This window comes from Canis aureus, chromosome 16 (genome assembly GCF_053574225.1).
Source record: "Canis aureus isolate CA01 chromosome 16, VMU_Caureus_v.1.0, whole genome shotgun sequence".
In the NCBI taxonomy this organism is placed as follows: Eukaryota; Metazoa; Chordata; class Mammalia; order Carnivora; family Canidae; genus Canis; species Canis aureus.
The window spans coordinates 46106541-46133719 of record NC_135626.1 but is presented as its reverse complement, the minus strand read 5'-3'; the positions used below and the strand labels follow the sequence as shown (position 1 = coordinate 46133719).

At 37.4% G+C, this 27179-nt stretch overlaps 1 protein-coding gene across 11 annotated transcripts in view; it reads left to right on the top strand.

Moving 5' to 3' along the window:
- The window catches only part of CEP112 (centrosomal protein 112), a 392220-nt gene that overhangs the window by 226393 nt on the left and 138648 nt on the right, over window positions 1-27179 (top strand). For all 11 annotated transcript variants that reach the window (XR_013354742.1, XR_013354744.1, XM_077853716.1 and 8 more), the window contains one exon: window positions 12510-12740. Coding sequence is in view for 9 of the 11 variants with exons in the window: in XM_077853716.1 (XP_077709842.1) it covers window positions 12510-12740 (231 nt within the window). In the remaining 2 variants the exon portion in view is untranslated. The remainder of the gene's footprint in view (window positions 1-12509; window positions 12741-27179) is intronic.

Sequence of the window (27179 nt, the reverse complement as noted above, 5' to 3'; positions counted from 1 at the left end):
TGTTTAAATATTTCTAATGGATACAGGATGATTCACATTTTCCAATTTTTAAGCCAGTTTTGGTAAATTTTTATAGTTTATAAATTTTTCCATTTCATTTAAATTTCATATTTATTGGCATTGATAGATTTATGAGGAATGTTAAACTTCTCTTGCATTCTCTATAACATGGCAATTACATATTTTATTTGTATACATTACTGGACTTGGCTTACTAATACTTTATTTAGGATTTTATGTCTGTGTTCATGAATGAGTTGGCATATAATTTTTATTTCTCTTGCTATTCTTGTCATCCTTTGGTATCAATATCATGATTTCTGAAATAGTTTGAGAGTACATTTCTGTATACTCTGCAAGAGGTTTTAAAGACCAGAATGATCTATCTTCTGGGAAATTTTTTTAGAACGTACTTGGAAATTATGTAAGCTTAGAGTTTTCTTTGTAGGAAGATTTTTCACTATTCTTTCAATTTACTAGTTAGATTATTTTATTTTATTTCTTATTTTTGTCAGTTTAGGTTTTCCTAGGAATCTATTTCACTTTGGTTCTCCAATGATTGGCATAATATTTTTATGGTATGCCCTTTTTAATCTGTGATGGATTTGTAGTATTTTTTTTTAATTTTAGTGACTATCTCTTTTTTTCCAGGTAATATTGCCACAACTTTATTTTCAGCCCCAATATTGTTTATTTGTGCCTTCTTTCTTGTTTCCTTTATCAGTCTTACCAGAAATTGTTTAATTTCTTAAATTGGCTTTTTATTAACAATTGGACTTTTAAAAATAGATAGCATGTTGTGGCTATATATTTCCTTCACTTTAGTTTCATCCTTCAGGATTTGGTAAATAATATTTTCATTATCAGTCATTTCTGAGAATTTTAATTTAAATGTTATAAATTTATTTTTATTGGGAAATATGTTAATATCAATCAATTTAAAAGTTACAAAAATAGATACAGTAAAATATCTCCCATGCACCCTGACTGTTGGCACTAACTCCCTCATGAAAAAAAAATGAAAAAAATGAAAAAAAAATGTTTTTGGTCTTCTTCCAGAAATCAATTCTAAGTACTTTAGTTTTTATCTTAATTTCATTTTGAACTATAAGGTATTTCTTTCTTTATTTTAGAAAGAGAATGTGGTGGGCGGGTGGGCAAAGGAAAGAGAGAATCTTAAGCAGACTCCACACCCAGCACAGAGAGAGCCAACACAGGACTTCATTTCACCTTCCTGAGATCATGACCTGAGCCAAAATTAAGGATCATACACTTAACCAACTGAGTCACTTAGGCGTCCTGAGACATGAGTTACTTAAAGTGTATGTTTAAAATTTTGAAGTATGTAGGGAATTATTTTGGTTTTGTTCTTACTATTTTTGTCATGGTTCCAAATTTAATTGCAATCGTGTTAAGAATGGTTTTTGATACCACCATTGTTTTTGCAGTATGCTGACATTTAGGTTTTATGCTTGTATGTGTGTGTGTGTGTATGTGTGTGAGAGAGAGAGAGAGAGAAGAGAGAGAGAGATGAAATCTACTAGAATGGTGAATTTTTCCATTTTCCCCTGTAGTTCCAGTAAATTTGTTGTATATATAATCTGAGTTTGTTTTATCACATGTATATAGTTTAGATGTATCTCTTTGGTGAATGAAATCTTTAAAAATAATAATTTAATGATACTCTATTTTGACAGTATCTTTGGTTAATATTTTACTGGCATAACTTTTTCCATTTCCTTAGTTTCAGTTTCTTCATGTCTTCAGTATGTCTCATTTAAAAAATGGATGAATTTTGATTTGTTTTAAAAATCTGAACTATCACACTCTTTTAGGTAGTAATTTTGGTCCATTTACACTTGTTGCAATTATTAATAGACCTTACTTTTTTCATCTTTCCCCCTTTTTTCTATGCTTCTTTCTTACCCTTTTTAAAATAGATTTTATTTTAAAAACATTTTTAGATTTACAGAGAAATTGAGAAGATAATATAAAAAGCTCCCATATGCCTTGTACCCAGTTTCCCCTATTACTAACATCTCATATTAGTATGATACATTGGATATAACTATGCACCAATATTGATAAATCACCTTTAACTAAAATCCATACCTTATTCAGATTTGCTTAGTTTTTAACCTAATGTCATTTTTTTGGTTCCAGGATCCCATCTAGAATATAACATTACATTTAGTTGTTATCTCTCCTTAGTCTCCTCTGCTATGATAGTTTGTCAGATTTTCCTTACTTTTGAGGACTTTGACAGTTTTGAGGAGTAACCATTAGGAATTTGTAAAATACCCTTCATTATAATTTGGAATTCTTCTGCAAGGAAGATTTGTTTATTCTCCCTCATTTTATTAATTTATTAAATCATTTATAGAGTATATTTTCATGGATATTTATTTTATTCTTTGGATATAGTCTAATCCTTTTTTCTCAAATTGTTCCAGCATTGGCCATTGGGAGGTCTTTCAGTTGGTTCCTGTATCAGCTGGTTCCATCCAGCGAGATGTTTGGATTCATCTTATGTATTTCCTGCCCATTCTTAGAATCAGTCATCTGTCCAAGGGCCACTGGTTCCTTTTATTGAAGAATGGTACTAGAACCCAAGATCTGGATGTTTGGTGTACTTGTTGCTACTGGGATGTAATTTACTGAATGTATTCTGTTTTTCCCTCACTTTGCCTGCTTTTAAGTTTTTCTCTTTGTCTTTTGTGTTCTGCCATTTCATTACCTAATATATAAATGTGGAGCTCTTTCCTTCCATTCCTTCCTTCCTTCCTTCCTTCCTCCCTTCCTTCCTTCCTTTTTTATCCTGGTTGATATTTATTCAACTCACTATTTCTGTGGATTTTTGCTTTTTCCCGTTCTGGAAAATTTTCAGTCATTTTTACATATGCTTTGTATCTTCTCTTCTCTGTCCCCTCCTTCTAGGAACTCTAGACGTATGTTAGATATTTTTATTTTACCTTCCAGAGCTTTAAACATCTCACTTATAGTTATTGTCTTCTGATACTAATATGTTGTATCCCTAGTAATTTATTAAGATCTTCCTTCTCTTTCACTATTTTTTGCTTCTGCTATGTTTAAACTGCTTTAACTCATCTATTCTTTTATTCAAAAACCTTATTTTTTGGAATTTATATTTTTTTCCCCTCAAATCTAGCAATTTTTGCATAATCTCTTCTGATTTACTAATTTTGTGATTCCATCTTTTGTTTTTTAAAATATTTAAGACATAATTATTTTATCTTATTTTCTGATAATTCTCATATTTGAAGTGCTTGCCAGTGGAAATCTATTTTTGCTGACTCATACCAATGATGTTTTGTTTTTTTTTTTTCTTTTCTGGATTCAGTAATTTTTCTACTATGAGCTCATTTTTGGTTTATCTTAATTTATGGAAAACTTGGAGACATTAAACCAAAGAAGCTTTTCTCCAGAGGGAATTTGTTTTAGCTTCAGGCAGGAGTAAATAACACTATGGAACTGGAACCACTTTAGGCCTATTCTAGGCTCTCTGACTTAATTCTGTGGAATCATGTTCAGCTCCCATATCCCTTGTCCCTGAAGCTGCAGTACCAATAAGGACATTTGTCTTCAAAGATGTCTTGCCATTTGGGTATGCTTACTGCTCATTATCCTATTTTTGGCCCATGTAGTTTATATATGTGTGATTTTTGTTTTGTTTGGTTTTCCCTTTGGATTTTTCCCTTACTTCCTATGAGCAAAGAAAGAAAACATTGTATTTTATACAGAATCTGGTTGTTTCATCTCGAGAGGGCCTCTCAGAATATCTAATTACCAAACTACCTGAAATAACCATCCTAAACCACCAATATTCCTGTCTCTTCCTTGCCTTCAACACACATTTAGTTGCTTAGCCCTTTTAATTCTACTTCTGAAATTGTATCACCCATTCTTGTCTGCTGGCCTTCTCCTCCCTGGTATCTCTAACCCATTATAGAAACCCATTCCACTTTAATCTTTCTTAATACAAATTCAGTGGTATTTCTTCTCTTACTATCCCCATATACTCCTCTCTAGCATCCAGTTGAGGTATCTTATTGGTCTTCCAGTGCCTTGGTTTAATATCTTCAATGTGTGCAGCAAATCTCTCTTTTCTGAGATTTCCCCTATCCTTTGATGTTCTGTTTTTCTTCTTCCGTGCAACTCATTCTTTCTGCCTGAAATGTCCTATATTTGTCCCTGACCCCAAGTGGTACTAATTTGTCTCTTAAAGTCCACCTCAGATGCATTCAATTTTATTCAGTTTTCCAGAATTCTTCCTAGCTCAAAAAAAAACTGTTCCCTCTTTTGAACTTTTATGGCACTTTGTCTTCTCTTCTGGCTCTATGCCGTGTGTGTGTGTGTGTGTGTGTGTGTGTGTGTGTGTGTAGCTTATATATCACAGTCGCAAGTCTTTAGGAAAATTTTTTTTCTAGAAGTCACTTACAATGGCTTCTACATCATAGATGCTAACAAATAGTGAATTATATATAATTATAAATTAAAGAGTAGCACATTGGAAATATTTCAGCCAGTAGTGGTGATTGCTCATAAACTTTCTGTGAAAGTACAGAGTAACCTAATACATCAACTTATTAATGTATTGTTATTCCAAGATTACCTATAGAATAATTTTTCAATTTGCAAGATAGTCCAAATGATTCTTTCTTAACCATGAATGTGTTCCCAATTTAGCTACATTTTGCTTTCATAATTTGTATTTTTAAATTTTGTTTGGGACTGCTTTGATGATAATCCTGGCAATCCATAATCATTTATTAGGTGTTTCAAACTCTCAATTCTTCTGCCAAAATTATCAGATTCAGGGTGGTTTCAAGAGTCATTAGCTTTCCAAGGAAATTGGTGTGCATGTTTAGTGTTTTGGTGGGGTTTATTGTAATTCATCTTTTTATTATAAAATACACATAACATAAAATTTACCATCTTAACCATTTTGAAGTGTTCAACTTAGTGGCATTAAATACATTCACATTGTTGTGCACCCATCACCACATCCATCCTCAGAACTCTTATAAAATTCAAACTCTATGCCCTTTAAACGGTAATCCTCCAATCCTTCCCCCAGCCCCCAGCAACCACTATTCTACTTTCTGTCTTTATGATTCTGACTACCTTAAGCACCTCAAGTAAGTGGAATCAACAGCATTTGTCTTTTGGTGAGTGGCTTATTTCACTTAGCATAATGTCCTCAAGGTTCATCCATGTTGTAGCATAAGGCAGAATTTTCCTTCTTCCTTTAAGCTGAATAATATTGCTTCGTATGCAGAGACCACACTTTGCCTATCCATTTATCTGTTGATGGACATTTGGGTTGCTTCCATGTTTTCTGGTCTGTATGTTTTTAACTGTTAATTAAAATCAGCTTGATTAAAAGTTGTCCTTACAAAACATTATATGGTCTCATTCATTTGGGGAATATAAAAAATAGTGAAAGGGATTATAGGGAAAAGGAGAAAAAATGAGTGGGAAATATCAGTGAGGGAGACAGAACATGAGAGACTCCTAACTGGGAAACGAATAAGGGGTGGTGGAAAGGGAAGTGGATGGGGGTTAGGGTGACTGGGTGACAGGCACTGAGGGGGGCACTTGACGGGATGAGTCCTGGGTGTTATGCTATACGTTGGCAAATTGAACTCCACTAAAAAAAAAGTTGTCCTTACAGTGTTTCCTACAGATACAGCCTTTATTAATTTGTAAAATTTCTTTGTAATTCTACTCTTTTATATCAGTCAGACAGATGAAGCTTTCTAGCTCACTATTTATAATATTAAAGAAAAATGAACACATCTATTCTAGATTGATCTTGGCAGTTCCATCACTGTAGTTATCAGCACATGCTAAGGACTGAAATATTAAATACCCCAGGGAAGTCTTCAGCATTAGGTTCTTTCATTTAATGTTTATTTCTTCCATAATTAGTTGATACATTTTTCATTATAGTTTTTCTATTTGAAAACCATCATTGGACTAGTGCCAGTTTATACCAATGTGCCAGCAATTTAAAATACCGTCCTTAAATTATCATCACATTCCTAGTCAACTAATGAAAATATACAAAATTATGAAGTACAGCAGTAGCAAGGGTGTGGAGAAACAGGCCCATGTATCCACATTGTTCACACTAGAAATGGATTCATTGTTTCTGTAGAACAATCTGGAAAAAAAAGTTAGAAAGCTATTCTTTTGACCAAAGAATTTTGATAATATAACCTAAAAGCAAAATACCAGTGTAATTTATTCATAGATGTCTCATATATAATAATGACTAATGGGAAAAAGACAAATATCCAAGAATAATATGATTAAGTAAATTACAATATCCTGCAATGATGAAATATCAAAGAGCCACTAAAAGTGACAAATACACTAATAAAAAGGCAATGAAGAAGTAAAATTAGGTATAGGAAAAGGCAAAGTAAGACCCAGACAGTGATGATACCATTAAAAATATTTTTACGTACTTTGACAAAGATAGAAATTGAGTTTGAGTTGGTGTCAGTGGTTTTGGAAAGCAAACTTTTTTGCTCATTTTTTATTTTTAATAAAGACATTATGACCTTGCAACTGTGGGAGGCAATGTTGTTCTAATCATAGAGGTGCACAATAAGAATAAATTAATAAAATACAGTAAGTTTCATTCTTTATAAAAAGTTCTTACTAGTTTGATACAGTATAGTATGTGATAAAAAACAAAGGCTTTCAAATCAGACTAACTTAGATAAAATCTTTGCATGTCTCTTTTTCTTGGACTACATGTCTTAGTCTGTTTTGGCTTCTATAACAAAATACCACAGGCTGGGTGGCTTATAAATAACAGAAATTCATTTGTCACAGTTCTGGAGGCTGGGAAGTCAAAGATCAAGGCACCAGCATGGTTGTGTTCTGATGAGGACCCTCTTCTTGGTTCATAGCTAGCACTTTCTCACTGTATCCTCACATGGTGGAAAGGGCAAGGGGTCTCTTAGTTCCTTTTGAAAAGGCGCTAATCCCATTTTATAAAGGCACTAATTACATTCTAAAGACCCAAGATGACCTGTGTCCTTAAAAGAAGAGGAAAATTTGGATCCAGAGACACAGATACACAAAAAAGCCATTTGAAGTTGGCGCAGAGATTGGAATGATGTGTCTACAAACCAAGGAATACCAAGGATTGCAAGCAGAAATGAGAAACTAGAAGGGAGGAGTGGAACAGATTCTCTCTCTCAGCCTTCAGAAGGAATCATCCCTGCCAGCACCTTGATCTCAGACTACTAATCTCTAGAACTGTGAGAGAGTAGTTGGCTGTTGCATTAAGCCACCTAGTTTGGGGTACTTGTGATCGCAGCCTCAGGAAACTAATATGCCCCATATGCTTGAGAATTAAGAAATATGCTTCTAAATGGTTTATATAAATAAACCATTTATATAAATAAACCAGAAAATAATAAAGGAAGTTAAAAAATATTTTGAGCTGAATGATAATACTATTTATCTACACCTGAGAGATTAAACCGATACAGTAGTTGGAGGCGGATTATAGTCTTAAGTCAATAAATCAGAAAATAAGAAAGGGTGGGGGTGACTGGGTGATGGGTACTGAGGGGGGCACTTGATGGGATGAGCACTGGGTGTTATTCTATATGTTGGCAAATTGAACACCAATAAAAAATTATTAAAAAAAAAAAAAGGACAAGAAGAAAGTATAAAGATAAATGAGTTAGGGACACCTGAGTGGCCCAGCAGTTGAGCATCTGCCTTTGGCTCACAGCGTGATCCCAGGGTCCTGGGATTGAGTCCCACATCAGGCTCCTTACATGGAGCCTGCTTCTCCCTCTACCTGTGTCTCTGCCTCTCTTGCTGAGTCTCTGATGAATAAGTAAATAAAATCTTTTTTTTCAATAATTTTTTGTTTTGTATATTTTTTATTGGAGTTTGATTTGCCAACACATAGCATAACACTCAGTGCTCATCCTGTCAAGTGCCCCCCTCAGTGCCAGTCACCCAGTCACCCCATGCCCCTGCCCACATCCCCTTCCACTACTCCTTGTTCGTTTCCCAGAGTTAGGAGTCTCTCATGTTCTGTGACCCTCTTTGATATTTCCCACTCATTTTTTCTCCTTTCCCCTTTTTTCCCTTTCACTATTTTTTATATTCCCTGAATGAATGAGACCATATAATGTTTGTCCCTCTCCGACTTACTTCACTCAGCATAATACCCTCCAGGTCTATCCACATGGAGGCAAATGGTGGGTATTTGTCATTTCTAAAGGCTGAGTAATATTCCATTGTGTATATAGACCACATCTTCGTTATCCATTCATCTTTCGATGGACACCGAGGCTCCTTCCAGTTTGGCTATTGTGGACATTGCTGCTATAAACATTGGGGTGCAGGTGTCCTGGCGTTTCACTGCATCTGTATCTTTGGGGTAAATTGCCAGTTCGTAGGGTAACTGTATTTTGAACTCTTTGAGGAACCTCCACACAGTTTTCCAGAGTGGCTGTACCAGTTCACATTCCCACCAACAGTGCAAGAGGGTTCCCCTTTCTCCACATCCTCTCCAACATTTCTTGTTTCCTGTCTTGTTAATTTTCACCCTTCTTACTGGTGTGAGGGGGTATCTCATTGTGGTTTTGACTTGTATTTCCCTGATGGCAAGTGGTGCGGAGCATTTTCTCATGTGCTTGTTGGCCATGTTTATGTCTTCTTTGGTGAAATTTCTGTTCATGTCTTTTGCCCATTTCATGATTGGATTGTTTGTTTCTTTGCTGTTGAGTTTAATAAGTTCTTTATAGATCTTGGATACTAGCCCTTTATCTGATATGTCATTTGCAAATATCTTCTCCCATTCTGTAGGTTGTCTTTTAGTTTTGTTGACCGTTTCTTTTGCTGTGAAGAAGCTTTTTATCCTGATGAAGTCCTAATATTTCATTTTTGCTTTTGTTTCCTTTGCCTTCATAGATGTATCTTGCAAGAAGTTGCTGTGGCCAGGTTCAAAAAGGGTGTTGCCCGTGTTCTCCTCTAGGATTTTGATGGATTCTTGTCTCACATTTAGATCTTTCATACATTTTGAGTTTATCTTTGTGTATGGTGCAAGGGAGTGGTCTAGTTTCGTTCTTCTGCACATGGCTGTCCAATTTTCCCAGCACCATTTATAGAAGATACTGTCCTTTTTCCAGTGGATAGTCTTTCCTGCTTTGTCGACTATTAGTTGACCATGGAGTTGAGGGCCCATTTCTGGGTTCTCTGTTCTGTTCCACTGATCTATGTGTCTGTTTTTGTGCCAGTACCACACTGTCTTGTTACAGCTTTGTAGTACAACCTGAAATCCAGCATTGTGATGCCCCTGGCTCTGGTTTTCTTTTTCAATATTCCCCGGGCTATTCGGGGTCTTTTCTGATTCCACACAAAGCTTAAGATTATTTGTTCCAACTCTCTGAAGAAAGTCCACAGTATTTTTATAGGAATTGCATTAAATGTGTAAATTGCCCTGGGTTGCATTGACATTTTTACAATATTAATTCTTCCAATCCGTAAGTATGGAATAGTTTTCCATCTCTTTGTGTCTTCCTCAATTTCTTTCAGGAGTGTTCTATAGTTTATAGGGTATAGATCCTTTACCTCTTTGGTTAGGTTTATTCCTAGGTATCTTATGCTTTTGGGTGCAATTGTAAATGGGATTGAGTCCTTAATCTCTCTTTCTTCAGTTTCATTGTTAGTGTATAAAAATGCCACTGATTTCTGGGCATTGATTTTGTATGCTACCACACTGCCAAATTGCTATATGAGTTCTAGCAATCTTGGGGTGGAGTCTTTAGGGTTTTCTATGTACAGTATCATGTCAACTGCAAAGAAGGAGAGTTTGATTTCTTTGCCAATTTGAATGCCTTTTATTTCTTTTTGTTGCCTTATTGCTGAGGCTAGGACTTCTAGTACTATGTTGAATAGCAGTGGTGAGAGTGGACATCCCTGTTGTGTTCCTGATCTTAGAGGAAAGGCTCCCATGAGAATGATATTTGCTGTGGGCTTTTCATAGATGGCTTTTAAGATGCTGAGGAATGTTCCCTCTATCCCTACACTCTGAAGAGTTTTGATCAGGAATGGATGCTGTATTTTGTCAAATGCTTTTCTCTGCATCTATTGAGAGGATCATATGGCTCTTGTTTTTTCTCTTGTTGATATGATCTATCACGTTGATTGCTTTATGAGTGTTGAACCAGCCTTCCATTCTGGGGGTAAATCCCACTTGGTCATGGCGAATAATCTTCTTAATGTACTGTTGGATCCTATTGGCTAGTATCTTCTTGAGAATTTTTGCATCTGTGTTCATCAGGGATATTGGTCCATAATTCTCCTTTTTGGTAGGGTCTTTGATTTTGGAATTAAGGTGATGCTGGCCTCATAAAATGAGTTTGGAAGTATTTCATCCCTTTCTGTCTTTCAGAACAGCTTTAGTAGAATAGGTATTGTTTCTTCTTTAAACGTTTGATAGAATTCCCCTGGGAAGCCATCTGGCACTGGACTTTTGTGCCTTGGGAGGTTTTTGATGACTGCGTCAATTTATTCCCTGGTTATTGACCTGTTCAGGTTTTCTATTTCTTCCTGTTCCAATTTTGGTAGTTTGTGGTTTTCCAGAAATGTGTCCATTTCTTCTAGATTGCCTAATTTATTAGCATATAGCTGCTCATAATATGTTTTTAAAATCGTATTTCCTTGGTATTGGTTGTGATCTCTCCTTTTTCATTCGTGATTTTATTAATTACAGTCTTTTGTCTTTTGTTTTTAGTAAGGCTGGCTAATGGTATCTATCTTATTAATTCTTTCAAAGGACCAACTCCTGGTTTTGTTGATCTGTTCCACAGTTCTTCTGGTCTTTATTTCATTGAGTTCTGTTCGAATCTTTATTAACTCTCTTCTTCTGCTTAGTGTAGGTTTTATTTGCTGTTCTTTCTCCAGTTCCTTTAGGTGTGAGGTTAGCTTGTGTATTTGAGTTTTTTCCAATTTTTTGAGGGATGCTTATATTGCAATGTATTTCCCTCTTAGGTCTGCTTTTGCTGTATCCCAAAGATTTTGAACGGTTGTATCTTCATTTTCATTAGTTTCCATGAATCTTTTTAATTCTTCTCTAATTTCCTGGTTGACCCTTTCATCTTTTAGCAGGATGCTCTTTAACCTCCACATGTTTGAGTTTCTTCCAAATTTCTTCTTGTGATTGAGTTCAAGTTTCAAAGCATTATGGTCTGAAAATATGCAGAGGACAATCCCAATCTTTTGATATCGGTTGAGACCTCATTTGTGACCCAGTATGTGGTCTATTCTGGAGAAAGTTCCATGTGCACTTGAGAAGAATGTGTATTCAGGTGCATTCAGATGTAAAGTTCTATAAATATCTGTGAAATCCATCTGGTCCAGTGTATCATTTAAAGTTCTTGTTTCTTTGGAGATGTTGTGCTTAGAATATATGTCATTTGCAGAAAGTGCCATGTTGAAGTCTCCCAGTATTAGAGTATTATTATCTAAGTATGTCTTTACTTTGGTTATTAATTGATTGATATACTTGGCAGCTCCCACATTAGGGGCATAAATATTCTTGATTGTTAGGTCCTCTTGTGGGATAGATCCTTTAAGTATGATTATAGTGTCCCTCTTCATCTCTTACTACAGTCTTTAGGATAAACTAATTTATCTGATATGAGGATTGGTACCCCAGCTTTCTTCTGAGGACCATTTGAATGATAAATCGTTCTCCAACCTTTCATTTTCAGGCTGTAGGTGTCCTTAGGTCTAAAATGAGTCTCTAGTAGACAGCAAATAGATGGATGTTGCTTTTTTATCCAGTATGAAACCCTGTGTCTTTTGATGGGATCATTTAGCCCATTCACGTTCAGAGTTACTATTGAAAGATATGAATTTAGTGTCATCATAATACCTATTCAGTCCCTGTTTTTGTGAATTATTTCTTTGGGCTTCCTCTTTCTTTTACAGAGTCCCCCTTTATATTTCTTGCAAAGCTGGTTAGGTGGTGTAAATAAATAAAATCTTCTAAAAAAATGTGTTAAATACTGAAAATAAATCAAGAGAAGGAATATAAAGTAAACCCAAGAATATAGCATGCATCATGAAGTAAGATCTGATATCAATGAAATAAAAACAAAAATACCATAGCAAATACTAGATGAATCTTAGGAACATAATGTTGAATATTTGAAAAAGCACATTGCATGAGAATACATTTACATAGTACTCCATTTACATAGATATTTGAAGCAAATAGAACTAAACATGTTGTATATGGTAAAACATTCTAGGTAGAATTTTATGTCTAAGCTAGGACAGAATGGCATGGGATGGGAGAATAAGTGATGAGGGTAAAGAAAGAGGGAAGGAAGGAGAGAGAGGAAGGAAAGAGTGAACTTGTATGTTAACCTTTTGCGATTCTCCTTTTATGATTTTTCCCATTCATATCCTCTACCCATTTTTCCATTTTTAAACACAAGGTTATTGCTGACATGGAGGCCCAAGTTCATAAGCTGAGAGAAGAGCTGATTCACGTGAACTCCCAGCGGAAACAGCAGCTAGTAGAGCTCGGTCTTCTTCGTGAAGAGGAAAAACAAAGAGCTGCGAGGGACCACGAGACTACTGTCTACAAACTGAAGGCTGAGTCAGAAAAGATGAAGATGGAGCTGAAAAAGACTCATGCTGCTGAGACAGAAGTGACTTTGGAAAAGGTGAGCTATCTAGCTGAGTTTGTACAGGCCCCTGAAACCTGTGCTTGGACCACACTGCTGCCACCTTGCACCTAATCTCAAAAATGTGGTAGGCATAGAACTACTGAAATTTACCAACTGTTCAAATGAGCAATTTAACTATCTTGCTGTATGTTTAAGCTCCACAAAAATAATCCAGGGAGTTAGATTTCCTATTTTCCCTTAATGTCCATGGAGAGGATAGTGTGGAATATCCCATTCCATAATGATTAAATGCACATTGTGATAAAACAATGTGTAATATTGTCCAGTATTGTACTGAGTAGGCATATTTGGGCTGTAGCCCTAAGTTTTCCTAGGTTAAGTCTAGGTTTCAGATCTTTCTTCAGTTTTCTAATAGTCATTTCTCTATTTCACAATCTTTTGGAACTTTGTAACAGCATAATGTAAATGATGACATAGTTTCCCAGATTACTATTTCAAATTAAGGAAAGTTTCTTTTGAATTGATACATTTTTGATATATATGTCAATATAATGTTTGCATATCTTGGGTTGACTGAATTTCCAGGTACAATCTCAAATATTCTTTCACTGTTCTAGAAAGGAAGAAACTTTTTAATTGGGTAGTAAATGTGAATTGCTATTAATCATAGCAACTATCAGTTGCCTTTTTAGTTCCTTTAGACCAATCTAATCTTGAGATCGAAGAACTTGAAAATGGTAATCTAAGAATCTTCCAGTTCTGCTTACTTTTTTTCACCTTTTCTTCATCTTTAAATGTTATGCCTTCATAAAACACACACCACCATTCTAAGCACTGCTCCATTAGTTTTACATGGATTGTGATCCTAAGGTGCTTCTTTTATAGTATCTTAATTTATCCGAGACTCAGATTTCAGCAGACTTTGCCCTTGGCAGCATAGTTCTGAACCCAGAAATAAATAAGAAGAAAATTCTAAAGAGGCAGAAGTGAGCCTGGCTTCTTAGAGGAAAGCAAGAAGGCTGATATGGCCAGAAATGGAGACCAAAGAGAAGGAGGAGAAGGAGGTAATGAAGTCAGGGAAGAAACCTCAGGGGATGAACCTCAGGGTTTTTGCTCTGACTCTCTGGGAGTCAGGAGGCTTCACAGGTTTTGAGCAGTGAAGTAGAATGTGTTGGTTCACATTTGAATAGGATCTCTCTGTGCATGCTGAGAAGAGACTGAATTGCGGACAAGGAAGGAAGTAGGGAGACTAGTTAAAAGGCCACTGCCAGAACTTAGACCAGTTGACAGAGGCTCTGCCTGGGCAACAGCAGCCAAGGGTGAAACCTGATGAGAGTCAGATTAGTTTCTAAAGGTGGAACTGATGGCATCCTCTATTGGTTCTGATGTGAGGCGGAAGACAGAAAGAGAGAGGCATGCTGTTGAGCAGTCAAGGGTGATTCCGAGGAGACTTGCTGGAGCCAGTGGACCAATGGAGTCAGCCTTCTGGCAGCTGAAGGAAGATGGCTGAAGCAGGAGGCAGGGCCACTGGCGGTGGGTTCCAGTTGAGATGCCTTTTACACATCTTAGAAAAGTTCCTTATCTGGACAGTTTTACCCTCCAACGATAGCAGATCAATGAGACTGATGAAGAGTGAAAATAGTATTCTCTCTTTTGACTCTTTTTTTTTTTTTAAGACTTATTTGTATATTTTAGAGGGAGAGCATGTGCAAGCAGGGGGGAAGGGCAGAGGGAGAGGGAGACAAGCAGACTCCACACTGAGTAAAGAACCCCATGCAAGGCTCTATCCCAGGACCCTGAGGCAAAATCACATGTTGAATGTTCAACCGACAGAGCCCCCCAGGCACCCCTCTCTCTGGCGACTCTTATCATGCCTTGCCTTGGCTCCATTTGTCTCTGCCAACAGCTCGAGGTATTTCTAAATGTTCTTAAATGGCATGTGTACCAGTGCATACTAATTTAAGGAAATTGGACATAACAAAGCCAGACTTATAAAACATACAAGTTTGGCCTTAATTTTCTTTCATTACATATTCACATTTCAAATGTGTCTCTTTAGTAGAAGATGAACTTTTTCCAGTATAGGTTTATATGTGTTGTAACTAATTAGCAGGTTACAGAAAATGAAAAAAAAAATCAGTATTAGAAACCATTAGTGATTCATTTGGCAAACATTTCTGGAAACTCTTCTATAACCCAGAAAGGCATTATCCCAGACACTGTGGGGATACACAGGAAAAAGAAAAAAAAAAGGCACTGTTCTCAAGGAATCATAAAATAATAGTGACGCCAAGACATACACAGGTACAAAAATGACTATGATGCAAGGTGGAGTGTGAATTGGGGGAAATTATTCCTATTAAGGTAATGAGGGAAAATTAACTGGAAGAGATGTTGTTTTTACTAGATATCAGTAATAGATATGCAAGATGGCATTCTAAGCCAAAGGAATAACAACAGCAAGAGCAAAGCCATTTACATGCATGGCATAGAGGTTAATCAAAGGGAGTGATTAGTTCAGGCTAAAAGATAGCTCGAGATCACTGAAAGTCTCCCAAACTGTAGTAGTATTTTAGCTTCATTGGGTAAACAATAAGGAGCTGCCAAAAGTTGTTAAGCCCTGAATGTCAAGATTCAAGTGTTTCTTAGGAAAATCTTTCAGATGCCCTCTCAGTAGGAGTTGGTGGGGACCAGATTCACGCAGGCAGGAGGCCCCTGAGGGCACGTTTGAGGAGCTGGAGGGCAGTGAGAGCATAGCAGTGACAAAGGGGACATGTTTGAAAATCATTTCAGAAATGGCATTGATTATAGTTGTGAGGTTGATTAGACTTGTGAAATATAACCCGACTGTTCATAAATCAGGAAGGTAGAAGTCTGGTTTGGGGAGGAAGAAGGTATGTACCGCGATGAACTTGTTGGCTTTGAAGTGCCTCTGCTCTGCCCAGCTGTGATGTTCTCTAGCTGTGGAAAGAACGTTTGTAGATAATCATAAGAGAAGGCAGGACTGGAACAAACAGCTGTAAGGGTCACCCACAGAGAGGGCCTGTTCAAGAGAGGGTTACAGGAAGAAAACAGGCAGCTGTGAAGGAAGAATTTCATTGAAGAGGTCAGGGAGGAAACAGTCAAAGAAGGGTCCTCAAGGTAAGAGGAATCTGAGAAGAATGTATTTTCATGGAAACAAAGGAAGAGAATATTTAGAAAGGTGGATTTTCAAGAATGTGACAGAAAATCAGGAAGGCTGAGGGTGGAGGAAAGGTCCCGGGATTTGAAAGTGAGAAGTCATTGATGATCTTGGATAGAGCCCTGAAAGGAATACTGTGGACAGAAACAGAGTCTCAGTAGATAAGTGTGGCAGTGGAGATTCGTGAATATGTCTGGTATTAAAAGGAAGGTGTAGTTCTTAAGGGAGTATATTTTTAGGCTGAAATTGTGTTGCAGTACACAAGAAGAGACTAATGGAGAGCTATTGCTTAGTGATGCAGAGAGCCATAGACACCGGAGGGCCATCACCTGAGGCAGGAAGGTGTGGATGGAAGACCAGCACAGGCCCACCCTCACTCCTTGGCCACAGGCATCCAGCCTCAGGAGACCTTGGCCTGTTCCTGGAGTAGGCCTAGTGCTCTCCTTCCTCCAGGCCTTGACACCTGCCACCCCTCTGTCGGGATGTTCTTCCCCCAGATTTTCTGTGGCCATCTTCCTTCTCCTCACTCTGTACTGCTCCATATCCTTCCCTGACCTCTCTCTCTAAAGTTGTGTCCAGCTCTACCACCTTCAGTGGTCCCATTGTCTTCATAGCTCATCTCATTATCTGGACTCATCTTTTCATTTTTCTGATTGTTTATTTTCTATTCATCCCCATCCCCCACATTAGAATATAAGCTCTTTTAGCAGGACCTTGTCTGCCTTGTTCACTTCTGTACTGCTAGTGTTTAGAAAACTTGGCACCTGATAGGTACCCTCCTAGCATATACTGAGTGAGTGAATTATAGGAGCCATGACTTCCAAGGAGGGAGGAAGGAAGGAGAGAACTGGTAAAGATACAAGGGGGTCTGTGATGAGACTTGCAAGGACCTTCTATCTGATATCATCTATGCTTTTAGTAAAGAATAGCATTCTTATGAGTAAGGAATTCCAGGAGAAGTGAAATAGCCAGGCTTTGGGCTGGGCTGGAATGTGGCTAGAAGGAAGCAGGTGTAAGGGAATTTGCCCAGATAGAATTGGAGTTCTGCAGATACAGAAGGGAGGATGGCAGCATGAGTCTGGAAGAATGGAATGCTCCTGAATTGAACTGAGAACCCAAGTAGCACAAGAAGATAGAAATGGTGTTTTAGCATGGTAGCACTTTAGCCCCCATGGTTAAAGGGGCCAGCAGGGTTCATCAGGACATAGGAATGTGTTGGCAGATGGAGAGTCTGGAGAAAGGGATGAGAGCATTACCTAGGCTAGTGTTCAGTGCCATGAGTTTAGTTTTTGTTGAGTTGGTGGAATTAACCAATCCCAAGGTCCAATGATAAAATACAAGTGCTGAGCTCTTAATGTGAAAAGCAATTTGTATTTCTGATTGACAAATGTTTTTACTTAACTAATGAAAGGAGTTCAGCATTTCTAAGTGCAGGAAGACCTGGCTGAGTTCCCTGAAAGCAGTCCTTGTGAAATGCTGGTTTCTAAAGCCCCAGGATCATGCGTTGGCGTCTCCTCCAAAGCAGACACTGATAAATGTTGAGAAAATGAGAGAATGATGATGAACTGAGAAATTCAGCCTAGCTATGGGAATGGTAATATGAATAAATAAGACATTGGTTTTGATTCATCCACATTTGATTTCAACCCATATAAATACTTTAGATGAGACAGGATACATCTTTATATTCATATCTTTTTTTTTTTTTTTTTTTAGTGTGGTAATTTCTTCCATGTTACTTAGTAAACTAAATGTATTGCATAAAATATTTTTCAGACATAGTTTTATTTTTTTGTACACGCATCAGTAGAGTTCTTAATATGAGAACCTGAATTAACACTAGTAAACTGGTAAAGAATCCTGTTGCTGCCTGTTGTGCGATTGTGAGTGCTACTTGAATTCTTCTACTGTATTTTATAAAAGGTTTAATGTTTTATCATGTTTAAATCTGCAAACTAAAATGTTTGCCAGAAGCTCAGAATCCTGTCAGAATTGAGGGGTTTAGAAATTAATTTTCTCTCATAAAATTGAGGTTCAGAGAGGAAAATAACACCAGAATAATAAATAATCTGGACAGAACATTCCCTGTGGGTCTGGGTTTTGCCACTGGACTTACAATGTTGAGGATATGAAGGAATCCCTGAGTCCCTACCTGTGTCTCTGTCAGCAGCAGCTCAGGCCTTGCCGACATCTTCGGTGGCTTTAAAAGAAGCATGAAATCCTCCAGCAGGTCACAAGACATGAAATAGAGATTCCAAAAGAGTCAGTGATTGACATTTGTAAAGTGAAAGCTTCTTTTCTCACCTTTTAAAAATCTTTTTAAACCAAACTGAAACAGAGTCCACAAAAAACATGAGCCTTTGAAAAATTAGACTGTTACTAGGTGATGGTAGTGGGTCATTTTCAGAAGTTTGATTAAAACTTTGGTATTTATAATTTACCATTGTTTCAGAAATCTACTCAGTTATTTTTTAAATAACCTTTCTTGAAATAAGAAGCTATTTTAGAAAATATGGGAAACAGAGAAGTGTAAAATTTCCTGTTACTACCACCAACTAGAGATAACCAATAGTGATAATTTAATGTATGTGTAAAATTGCTATGTGAGTTTAGCGGACTGAGATCACACTAAATAAACAGTGCAGTGTTTTGCTTTTTTGAAAAGTCATACAAAGAATATTCCAATGTCATTGGAGATTCTTTGAAAATATAGTGTTCGTTGTTTCATGATATTCCATTTTATGGATGCAGCATAGTGTATTGGAGTATTCTCTTATTTTTAAACATTTAGCTTTTAAAAAATTGCCTACATTGATGCAGAGATGAACATCTTCATATGTATATTTTTGTCAACATTTCCATTGTTTTTGTCTTAGGTTAAGATCCCAATAGAATTAGAGGGTCAGATCGCTTTTCCGAAAAGTTGTACTATTTTATATTTTCCACAACAGAATATCCATTTTATCTAGCCAATCCTTACCACTAATACTTTTCTTTAATTTTTGGTATTTTTTTGTTAAAAATAATTTGTTGTTCTTAATTTACGTTTTAATATTTTTTTAAATTTTTTATTTATTTATGATAGTCACAGAGAGAGAGAGAGAGAGAGAGGCAGAGACACAGGCAGAGGGAGAAGCAGGCTCCATGCACTGGGAGCCCGATGCAGGCGCCAAACCGCTGCGCCACCCAGGGATCCCTCTTCTGTTAGTGTTCTAATGTTTTTCTTATCGCCTTACAGGATGAAAAAATTCTTACCTTTGTGGCAGATATTTTTGGTGCTTGCCTTTTATTATCATTTAACTTTATGATACACAAAAGATCTTATTTGTGTTTAGTGTAAATTCATCCATCATTTCCTTTGTGAATTCTCTACTATAAGTAGTTATTGTAAGCTTCACAAAATTTGAAAACATATTAAAAATTAAATATTTAAAAATATAGGAGCACATCAAACATTTTCCACACCGTACTCTACTGAGTAGAAAGCACTTGTGAAACTGACATAGCATTTACCAGCTTGGGTTCCTGGTCTGTAATTTTAATAGTGTCTGAAGGATTATACTGGAATTGTGCCAACCTGAAGTCATTAAAAGGCTTTGAGCAACAATTCAGCATCTTTTTCAAATTTAAGAAAAGCTCCATATGGCATAATTATTCAAAGCTAAGGTCATAGAAACTACTTAAACCTTTGAAATTTATAATTAAAGGATTAATATTAACTTATGAAGACATTGTCATTTTGGCTTAAAATGGATTTCTAATCTCAATTCTGTTCCCTTTGCTTTGATCTTTTCCCTGACTTTTTCCTTTGCTAAAAATATGAAGTTTTATATCCTTAAAATTTTAAATTAAATATTATCCTCAAACAGTTCAGACTTACAAAAATTGATTGACAAACAACATCCATCTCATTTTTATATAATTTCACAAATGTTGATGAATTTCTAGTTGGCATTTGCCTGTGACTGCAGCTTGATAGAATGGACCACAGTGATACATCTCAAAATAACAGTAAATTGATTCACAAAAGAAAAACATGCACAAATGACAATTTGGAAAACCATGAGTGTGTACATAATTTGAATGTGATGAACTGGTGTTCATTTATATCAAGGTTTAGAATTTTAAAGTGTCTTCAGAGTACCTCCACTGTAAACCTTCTTGGAGTGGTGAAAGCGGCTATGGCCTTGTTTCATACCAAAGCTAAGACTTTTTTTGTCATTTTGACAATATCTACAAAGCAGTCAAAACCAAATATTTTATTTTATTTTATTTATTTTAAAGATTTTATTTGTTTATTTATGAGAGACACATAGAGAGAGGCAGAGACACAGGCAGAGGGAAAAGCAGGCTCCATGCAGGGAGCCCGATGTGCGACTTGATCCCGGGACTCCAGGACCATGCCCTGGGCTGAGGCAGGAGCTAAACTGCTGAGCCACCCAGGAATCCCCCTCAAACCAAATATTTTAGTTAAATCAGTTTATGTATCTCCTATGTAACAGGAGGAATTGTGTGTTTCTTAGAGACACAGTTTTGCATCTATTCCCAGCTCTCTCCTACTTTTTGTGGTTCTGATGTGAGGCACCTGTTTCACAATGATTCTACTAAATAAATGCTGGAATAATGTCTGGGGTGTCTGTTTATTAAACAAAAAGAGCCCCTATTGGATATTTACATTGTCAAGCTTTTACCATCCCGACCTGAATGCAGGGCTGCGGAGCTCAATACAGAGAGCAATGGGCACTCCCTACTGAATGCGGCTCTCGCTGTTTCCCAGAGAATCTTTTGCTGATTCTCCCTCTGCCTCTTTGCTGCATATTAAAAAGCACTTTTATTTCCTGGCAATCTGGGAGAGCAGATCAATAGCTTAACTTCAAAGTTGAGTTTCCTAGGCTTAGATAGCTATGTTTTACTTACAGAAAATTTAAAGCAGTATAGTCTATGTTAAGGCTATTTCATAATAAAATCTAGAAGTGTAAATTTATTTTTAAAGTAAATATTTACAATTTATAAGGTCAGCCCTCCCTTGCCTTTCTCTGACCTAACTTTCTAATATTCTAATGGCATCATTATAAATGTAAGTCCTGCCATTCACCAGAAGTTGTTGGTTTTATCCTTTAGGGTTTTCTTAAGGGAGAAAATTTCTACCTAGAATAAAGGGAAGTTATCTTAGGTCAGGGTAGCAAAAGATGGTATTTTGACTTGAGAAGCTGTTGAAAACGAACAATTTATTTGGCTTCTTCAGAGATTGATATCCCAACTGAGAGAATTGAGAGTAAAATAAGCAGGTATTTGTGCCCAAAGGTACACACACTTGTATGTGTGTTCATTTTGGTTTTTGTGAGTTTCTTTGGTATGTGTTGTGTGTGTGCATTCATGTGTGTGTTTCAGATTAGCAGTGATAATTGTACAAAGCTTTCAATCCTTTTCGGCTTCATAGCCAAACCTATAGGAGTCTTATTGGCAGTGAATCATTTTTTCATAACATGGAAGAAAATAAAATAAAATAAATATGTATTCCATTAGTATCTTCAACAATGATGAAGTGATTACAAATAAGAACAGAAAGAATATTTTATGGCACTGTCTCAATGGTTTACCAGAAGTGGGGGGCCTATACGTCCCAACTTGCCTGGGAAGGTCCCAGTTTGCACCTGTTGTTCCAGGATCCTGAGTGATTTAACATTCCCCACCTCTTCCACTCTTAAACATGTCCTAACTTGCATGTTAAGCTCTGTGATCACCCTATGTGCTTTTTATGTAAAGGAGGTATCCTTTCTCTTTTATATATCCTATAATATAATTATTGAACATCATAATGCTGACTACATATATTTTAAATGAGTGCCTTTTTGAAAGTAATACTGAACTTAGATTATATGTAACTAGACTCTAATTATTTTAATATCCGGACTAGCCTTCATCTGATATTTTTTTCTATACCATGCCAACATTTCAGTAGCATTTGATGAACTTAGAATGAAAGTATTTTCCATTTGTTAGCAGACTTAGATTGGAATAAAGAAGCAGAGCCTCACTGTCCATATTCCTGCCTGTTTTGTTTAGAGATTTTCTAGGAAGGGAGGGCAGAGGGTGAGCTGATTGATGGGCGTTCGGTGTTAGGCACAGAGTGTCTGATGTCACAGAGGGGTCAGAGGGCATGGCACATTGGAAGAGCTCTGGGCTGAGAGTCAAGTGTCAGTCTAATCATTGTTCATAATGGAAGGGAGGCAATTATTCCCTGTGGTATGGGGTTTCCTAATTCAATATTGTGAGGATTAAATTAATAATCGAATGGAGCACCTGGGTGGCTCAGTCAGTTAAGCAGCTGCCTTTGGCACAGGTCATGATCCCAGGAAGGGCCAGAGTCAGGCTCCCTATTCAGCGGGGAGTTTGCTTCTCCCTCTTCCTCTGCCTTTGCTCCCTGCTCCCGTGTACTCTCTCTCTCTCTCTCTTTCTCTTTCTCTTTCTCTCTCTCAAATAAGTAAATTTTAAAAAATAATAATAATTGAAAATGGTCAATTAATTTACTAAATTGAATACATTATGGGACCCAGTAAAAATAAAGTATATGACCAGAAAAACTACAGTTGGTTTAAATATACCTCTTTATCCTCACAAGCAATCAAGGGAAATACTAATTAAGATAAGATACTATTTTTCATGTATTGAATAAACAAATTATTTTAAATGATACTGGCATCACTTTTAATTAATAATACCAAATACCAAAGGTGTAATGAATAGATACTCCAAAATATTATTAGTTAGAACATAAATTGGTACAACCTGCCTGAAAGCCTTTAGTTATCTATATTGTGGACTTCTAAAATATTCATCTCTTTTGATGTGGTAGTCTATTCTTGGTTAGCATAACATAAATACCAAAACCCAAAAAAGGTATCCCTCTGAGAACAGTTTAATCTCAGAAATCTGTTACATTTCTATATATTAATAATGAAGCAGCAGGAAGAGAAATTAAGAATTTAATCCCATTTACAACTGGACCAAAAATAAGATACCTAGGAATAAGCCTAACCAAAAAAGTGAAATACCTCTGCTCAGAAAACTATAGAACACTGATGAAAAAAATTGAAGATGACACAAAGAAATGGAAAGACATTCCATGTTCATAGATTGGAAGACCAAATATCATTAAAATGTCTATACTTCCCAAAGCAATCTACAGATTTAATGCAATCCTTACCAAATAACAGCATTTTCCGCAGAACTAGAACAAAAAACCCTGAAGTTTATATGAAACCACAAAAGACCTGAATAGCCAAAGCAGTTTTGAAAAAGAAGAGCAAAGCTGGAGGTATCACAGTTCCAGACTTCAAGTTATATTACAAATCTATACTAATCAAAACAGTATAGTACTAACACAGAAATGGACACATGGATCAAAAGAACAGAATAAAAAACCCAGAAATAAACTCACAATCATATGGTTAATTAATCTTCAACAAAGGAGGAAAGAATATCAAATGGGAAAAAGACAGTCTCTTCCCAGTGTTGGGAAAACTGGTCAGCTATATGCAAAAGAAGAAATTGGATCGCTTTCTTACACCATACACAAAAATAAACTCAAAATGAATTGACCTGAGGAGCACCTGGGTGATTCAGTCAGTTAAGCATTGACTCATGATTTCAGCTTAGGTCATGATCTCAGGGTCATGATATTGAGTCCTGCATTGGGCTCTTTGTTCAGCGTGGAGTCTACTGGAGATTCCACTTAAGATTCCCTCTGCCCCTCCCCCAGCTCACACGTGCTCTCTCTCTCTCTCTCTCTCTCTCTCTCTCTCTAAAATGAATAAATAAAATCTTTTTAAAAAATAGATTGACCTGAAAGCATAAAAATCCTAGAAAAGAGCACAGGCATCTCCCACCTGTCAAAATCCCACCTGCTAAAATAAAATACACAAGAAACAGGTGTTGGTGAGGATGTGGATAAAGGGGAACCCTGGTGCACTATTGGTGGGAATGCAAACTGGTGCAGCCACTGTGGAAGACAGTATGGTGGGTACTCAGAAAGTTAAAAATAGGACTACCCTATGATCCAGTAGTCATACTATCTGGTATTTCATCCCAAAATACAAAAACATGAATTCAAGGGAATACATGCACTCCTGTGTTTATAGCAGCATTATTACAATTGCCAAGATATGGAAGCAGTCCAAGTATCCATCAATAGATGAATGAAGAAAGAAGATGTGGTATATATACAATGGAATATTATTCAGCCATAAAAAGAATGGAAATCAGGCATGCCTGGATGGCTCAGTGGTTGGGCATCTGCCTTCAGCTCAGGGCATGATCCTGGAGTCCCGGAATCAGATCCCTCATCAGGCTCCCTGCATGGAGCCTGCTTCTCCCTCTGCCTGTGTCTCTGCCTCTCTCTCTCTGTGTCTCATGCATAAGTAAATAAAATCTTTAAAAAAAAAATGAAATCTTGCCATTTGCAACAATATGGATGGAGCTATAGAAAAAAAAAGTCAGTGAGAGAAACACAAATACCATATTATTTCACTAAAATGTGGACTTTAAGAAACAAAACAAGCAAAGTTAGAATAAGAGAGAGAAACCAAGAAACAGACTCAACTATAGAGAACAAATTGATGGTTACCAGAGGGGACAGGAATAGGGGGATGGGTAAAACATGGAGATTAAGGAATGCACTTGTCATGATGAACACTGGGCAGTATGGAAGTGTTGAATAAGTCTACTGTACACCTAAAATTAATACAACACTATGTTAATGACACTGGAATTAAAATTAATAAAGAAGTCAATAAACAAAGAAATAGAAGAAGAATGGATGCTGAGGGACAGTTAGCAGACAATGGCACACTCTTAACACTTTCAGCATTTGGTGCCAATTTCGTGTATAGCAGTCCTAGACACTTGGTGTAGGCAGATATTCCTGTCTCCTCAGAGTTCACATTCTAGCAAGAGAGACAAGTAACAAGCAGTTAACATGCCACATAATTAATGTACATAGAATTTTTAAAAAGTGTCTAAGTGCTACTGAAAGAGAAATGATAGAAAAGAGTAAAGGAGACTGGAGTACCAGAGTTGGGGCCATTTAAATGGTGTGATCAGAGTTGGCCTCGTTGAGGTCAGCAAAGGAGTTGAATCAGCCATGTGGATTATCTGGAGGAAAACATTTCTAATGGAGTGAACAGCCAGTGCAAAGACCAAACAAGAGCATGGCTGGCATGGTTAAGGACCAGCAGGAAAGCCAGCATGGGGAGAAGAAAGTAGATAGGGAGAGAGAGTAGGAAATGAATTTTGAGGAATCCCAAGGGTCCTGAGCACATAGGGCTTTTGAGGCAGTTGTAAGGACTTTAACTCAGAGTAATGGAAGAACATCAGGGCATTGTGCCAAGGAGTGATATGATCCAACTTAGACTTGAAAAGATCATTCTGGCAGTGTGAGGACAAAGGTGGGAAACCCATTAGAAGGGCGCTGTGGTACTCCAAGGGAGAGATTATGGGGGCCTGGAGCAGAGTGGCGCCAGTGGAGGTGGTCAGATTCTGAATATATTTTAAAGATGGAGCCAACACAGCTTCTTGACAAATTTGATTTGGGATGTGAGACCAAGAAAAAAGGAAGTCATAGATACATTTACACACCGGAAAAATGCAAATATGCTAGTTCATTTCTCTGTGGAATGGGATTATAAGTGATTTTTAAATTGTATTGTTCAGTTTTTCTAAATGTTCTCTGTTCTAACCATGTCGTAGTCCTAACAGGGACATACAAATCACCCCCTGGTTATATTGTTGCCCTGCCCCGAGCCCTAGGACATCTTCAACCTGCTTCCCCATTCTGCCCTGAGAGACCAGAGTCACAAAGAAAATAATGTCCTAACCCTTCAGGCCTAGTATTACATTAGCTGCTGTCAGAAACCAAACAGTGTGATTGTGATGTCACCAGCCCCTCCTCAGCCATGCCGGTGAGGTTGGGATGTTCTCTGATGCTCCTGCCCCTGGCCCAGGTCATCTTCCTATCAGGGCAGGGAAGCTGTGCCCTCATTAGCTTCAGAAAAAAGCAGAAATTTTGCCTGCCTGACGTCAGCCTGCTCATAGGGCTCTCATTTTTGCTTCTGCAACCTTAATGAATGCCGAAGGAAATGTGGGCTTCCCTGATTTCAGATCACTCGCCTCCCAGAAAAGCCCAGCTCAGGGTCTGATAGGGAGGAAAGGAGAAGCTCATAGTGGCCCCGAGGCAGAGCAGGCTGGTAGTCTGAGGCCCCTGAGGGACACAGGACCATCTGGCCTCAAAGAGAAGAAGGTAAGATTGAGACACTCTCTGCCTGAGACAGGGATCTTTCTAAAAAACACAGATCTCAGGGGCGCTGAGCTGGCTCAGTGGGTAGAGGATGCAACTGCTGATCTCAGGGTTGTGAGCTCAGTTGAGTTCCATGTTGGGCAGCACAGCTTACTTTTTAAAAAGGGAAAAAAAAATCTTGTGGCTGGGCTGGTTTAGGCACTGGCAGTATAAAAACGGCCTCTCCCTTCAGAGAGATACCCTCTAATGGGGGCAAGGATAATGGGACAAAGGACCCTGTGATTACAGTGAACTGAAATCAGAGCCATTGTCTGGATCTGTTGGCCAGCATGCCTTGAAAAACTCCCAAGAAGTCTGGGTGGAAGGGTAGGGACCGGGCAGGACCTTGTGGAAAGGTAAAGTGTGAGCTAATGGCATTTCCCTCTCTTGTTTACAAGCCTGCAAAGTGTCATTACCCACAGCAAAGTGAAGTTGCCACAGCTCCTGAGCTTCCTGGCCAGGGATGTGCATAATTGCATTTCTCCTCTCCTACCTTTCCCCTTTTTTTCTTCTCATTTATTTTAATTAATATAATTTTTCAATGTACAGTTCAGTGCCATTAAGTACATTTAAATTGTTGTGAAACCATCACCACCATCTCCAGAATTCTTTCATCTTGTAAAACCTGAACTGTCCCCATGAAACACTAACTCCTTATTTCTCTCCCCAACCCTGGCCCCTGGCAACCAGGGTTCTACATTGTTTCTATGTATTTGATGGCTCTAGGTACCTCATGTGACTGGAATCAAACAGTATTTATCTTTTCGTGACTGCCATATTTCACTTAGCATCATGTCTTCAACGTTTATCCATGTTGTAGCCTGTGTCAGAGTTTCCTTTTTTTAAAAAAGGCTGAATATATTCCATTGTTTGTATACACCACATTTTATCTATTCATCTCCCCCATGGACAGTTGGGTTGCTTCTACTTTTTGGCTATTGTGACTAATTCTCCTTTGAAT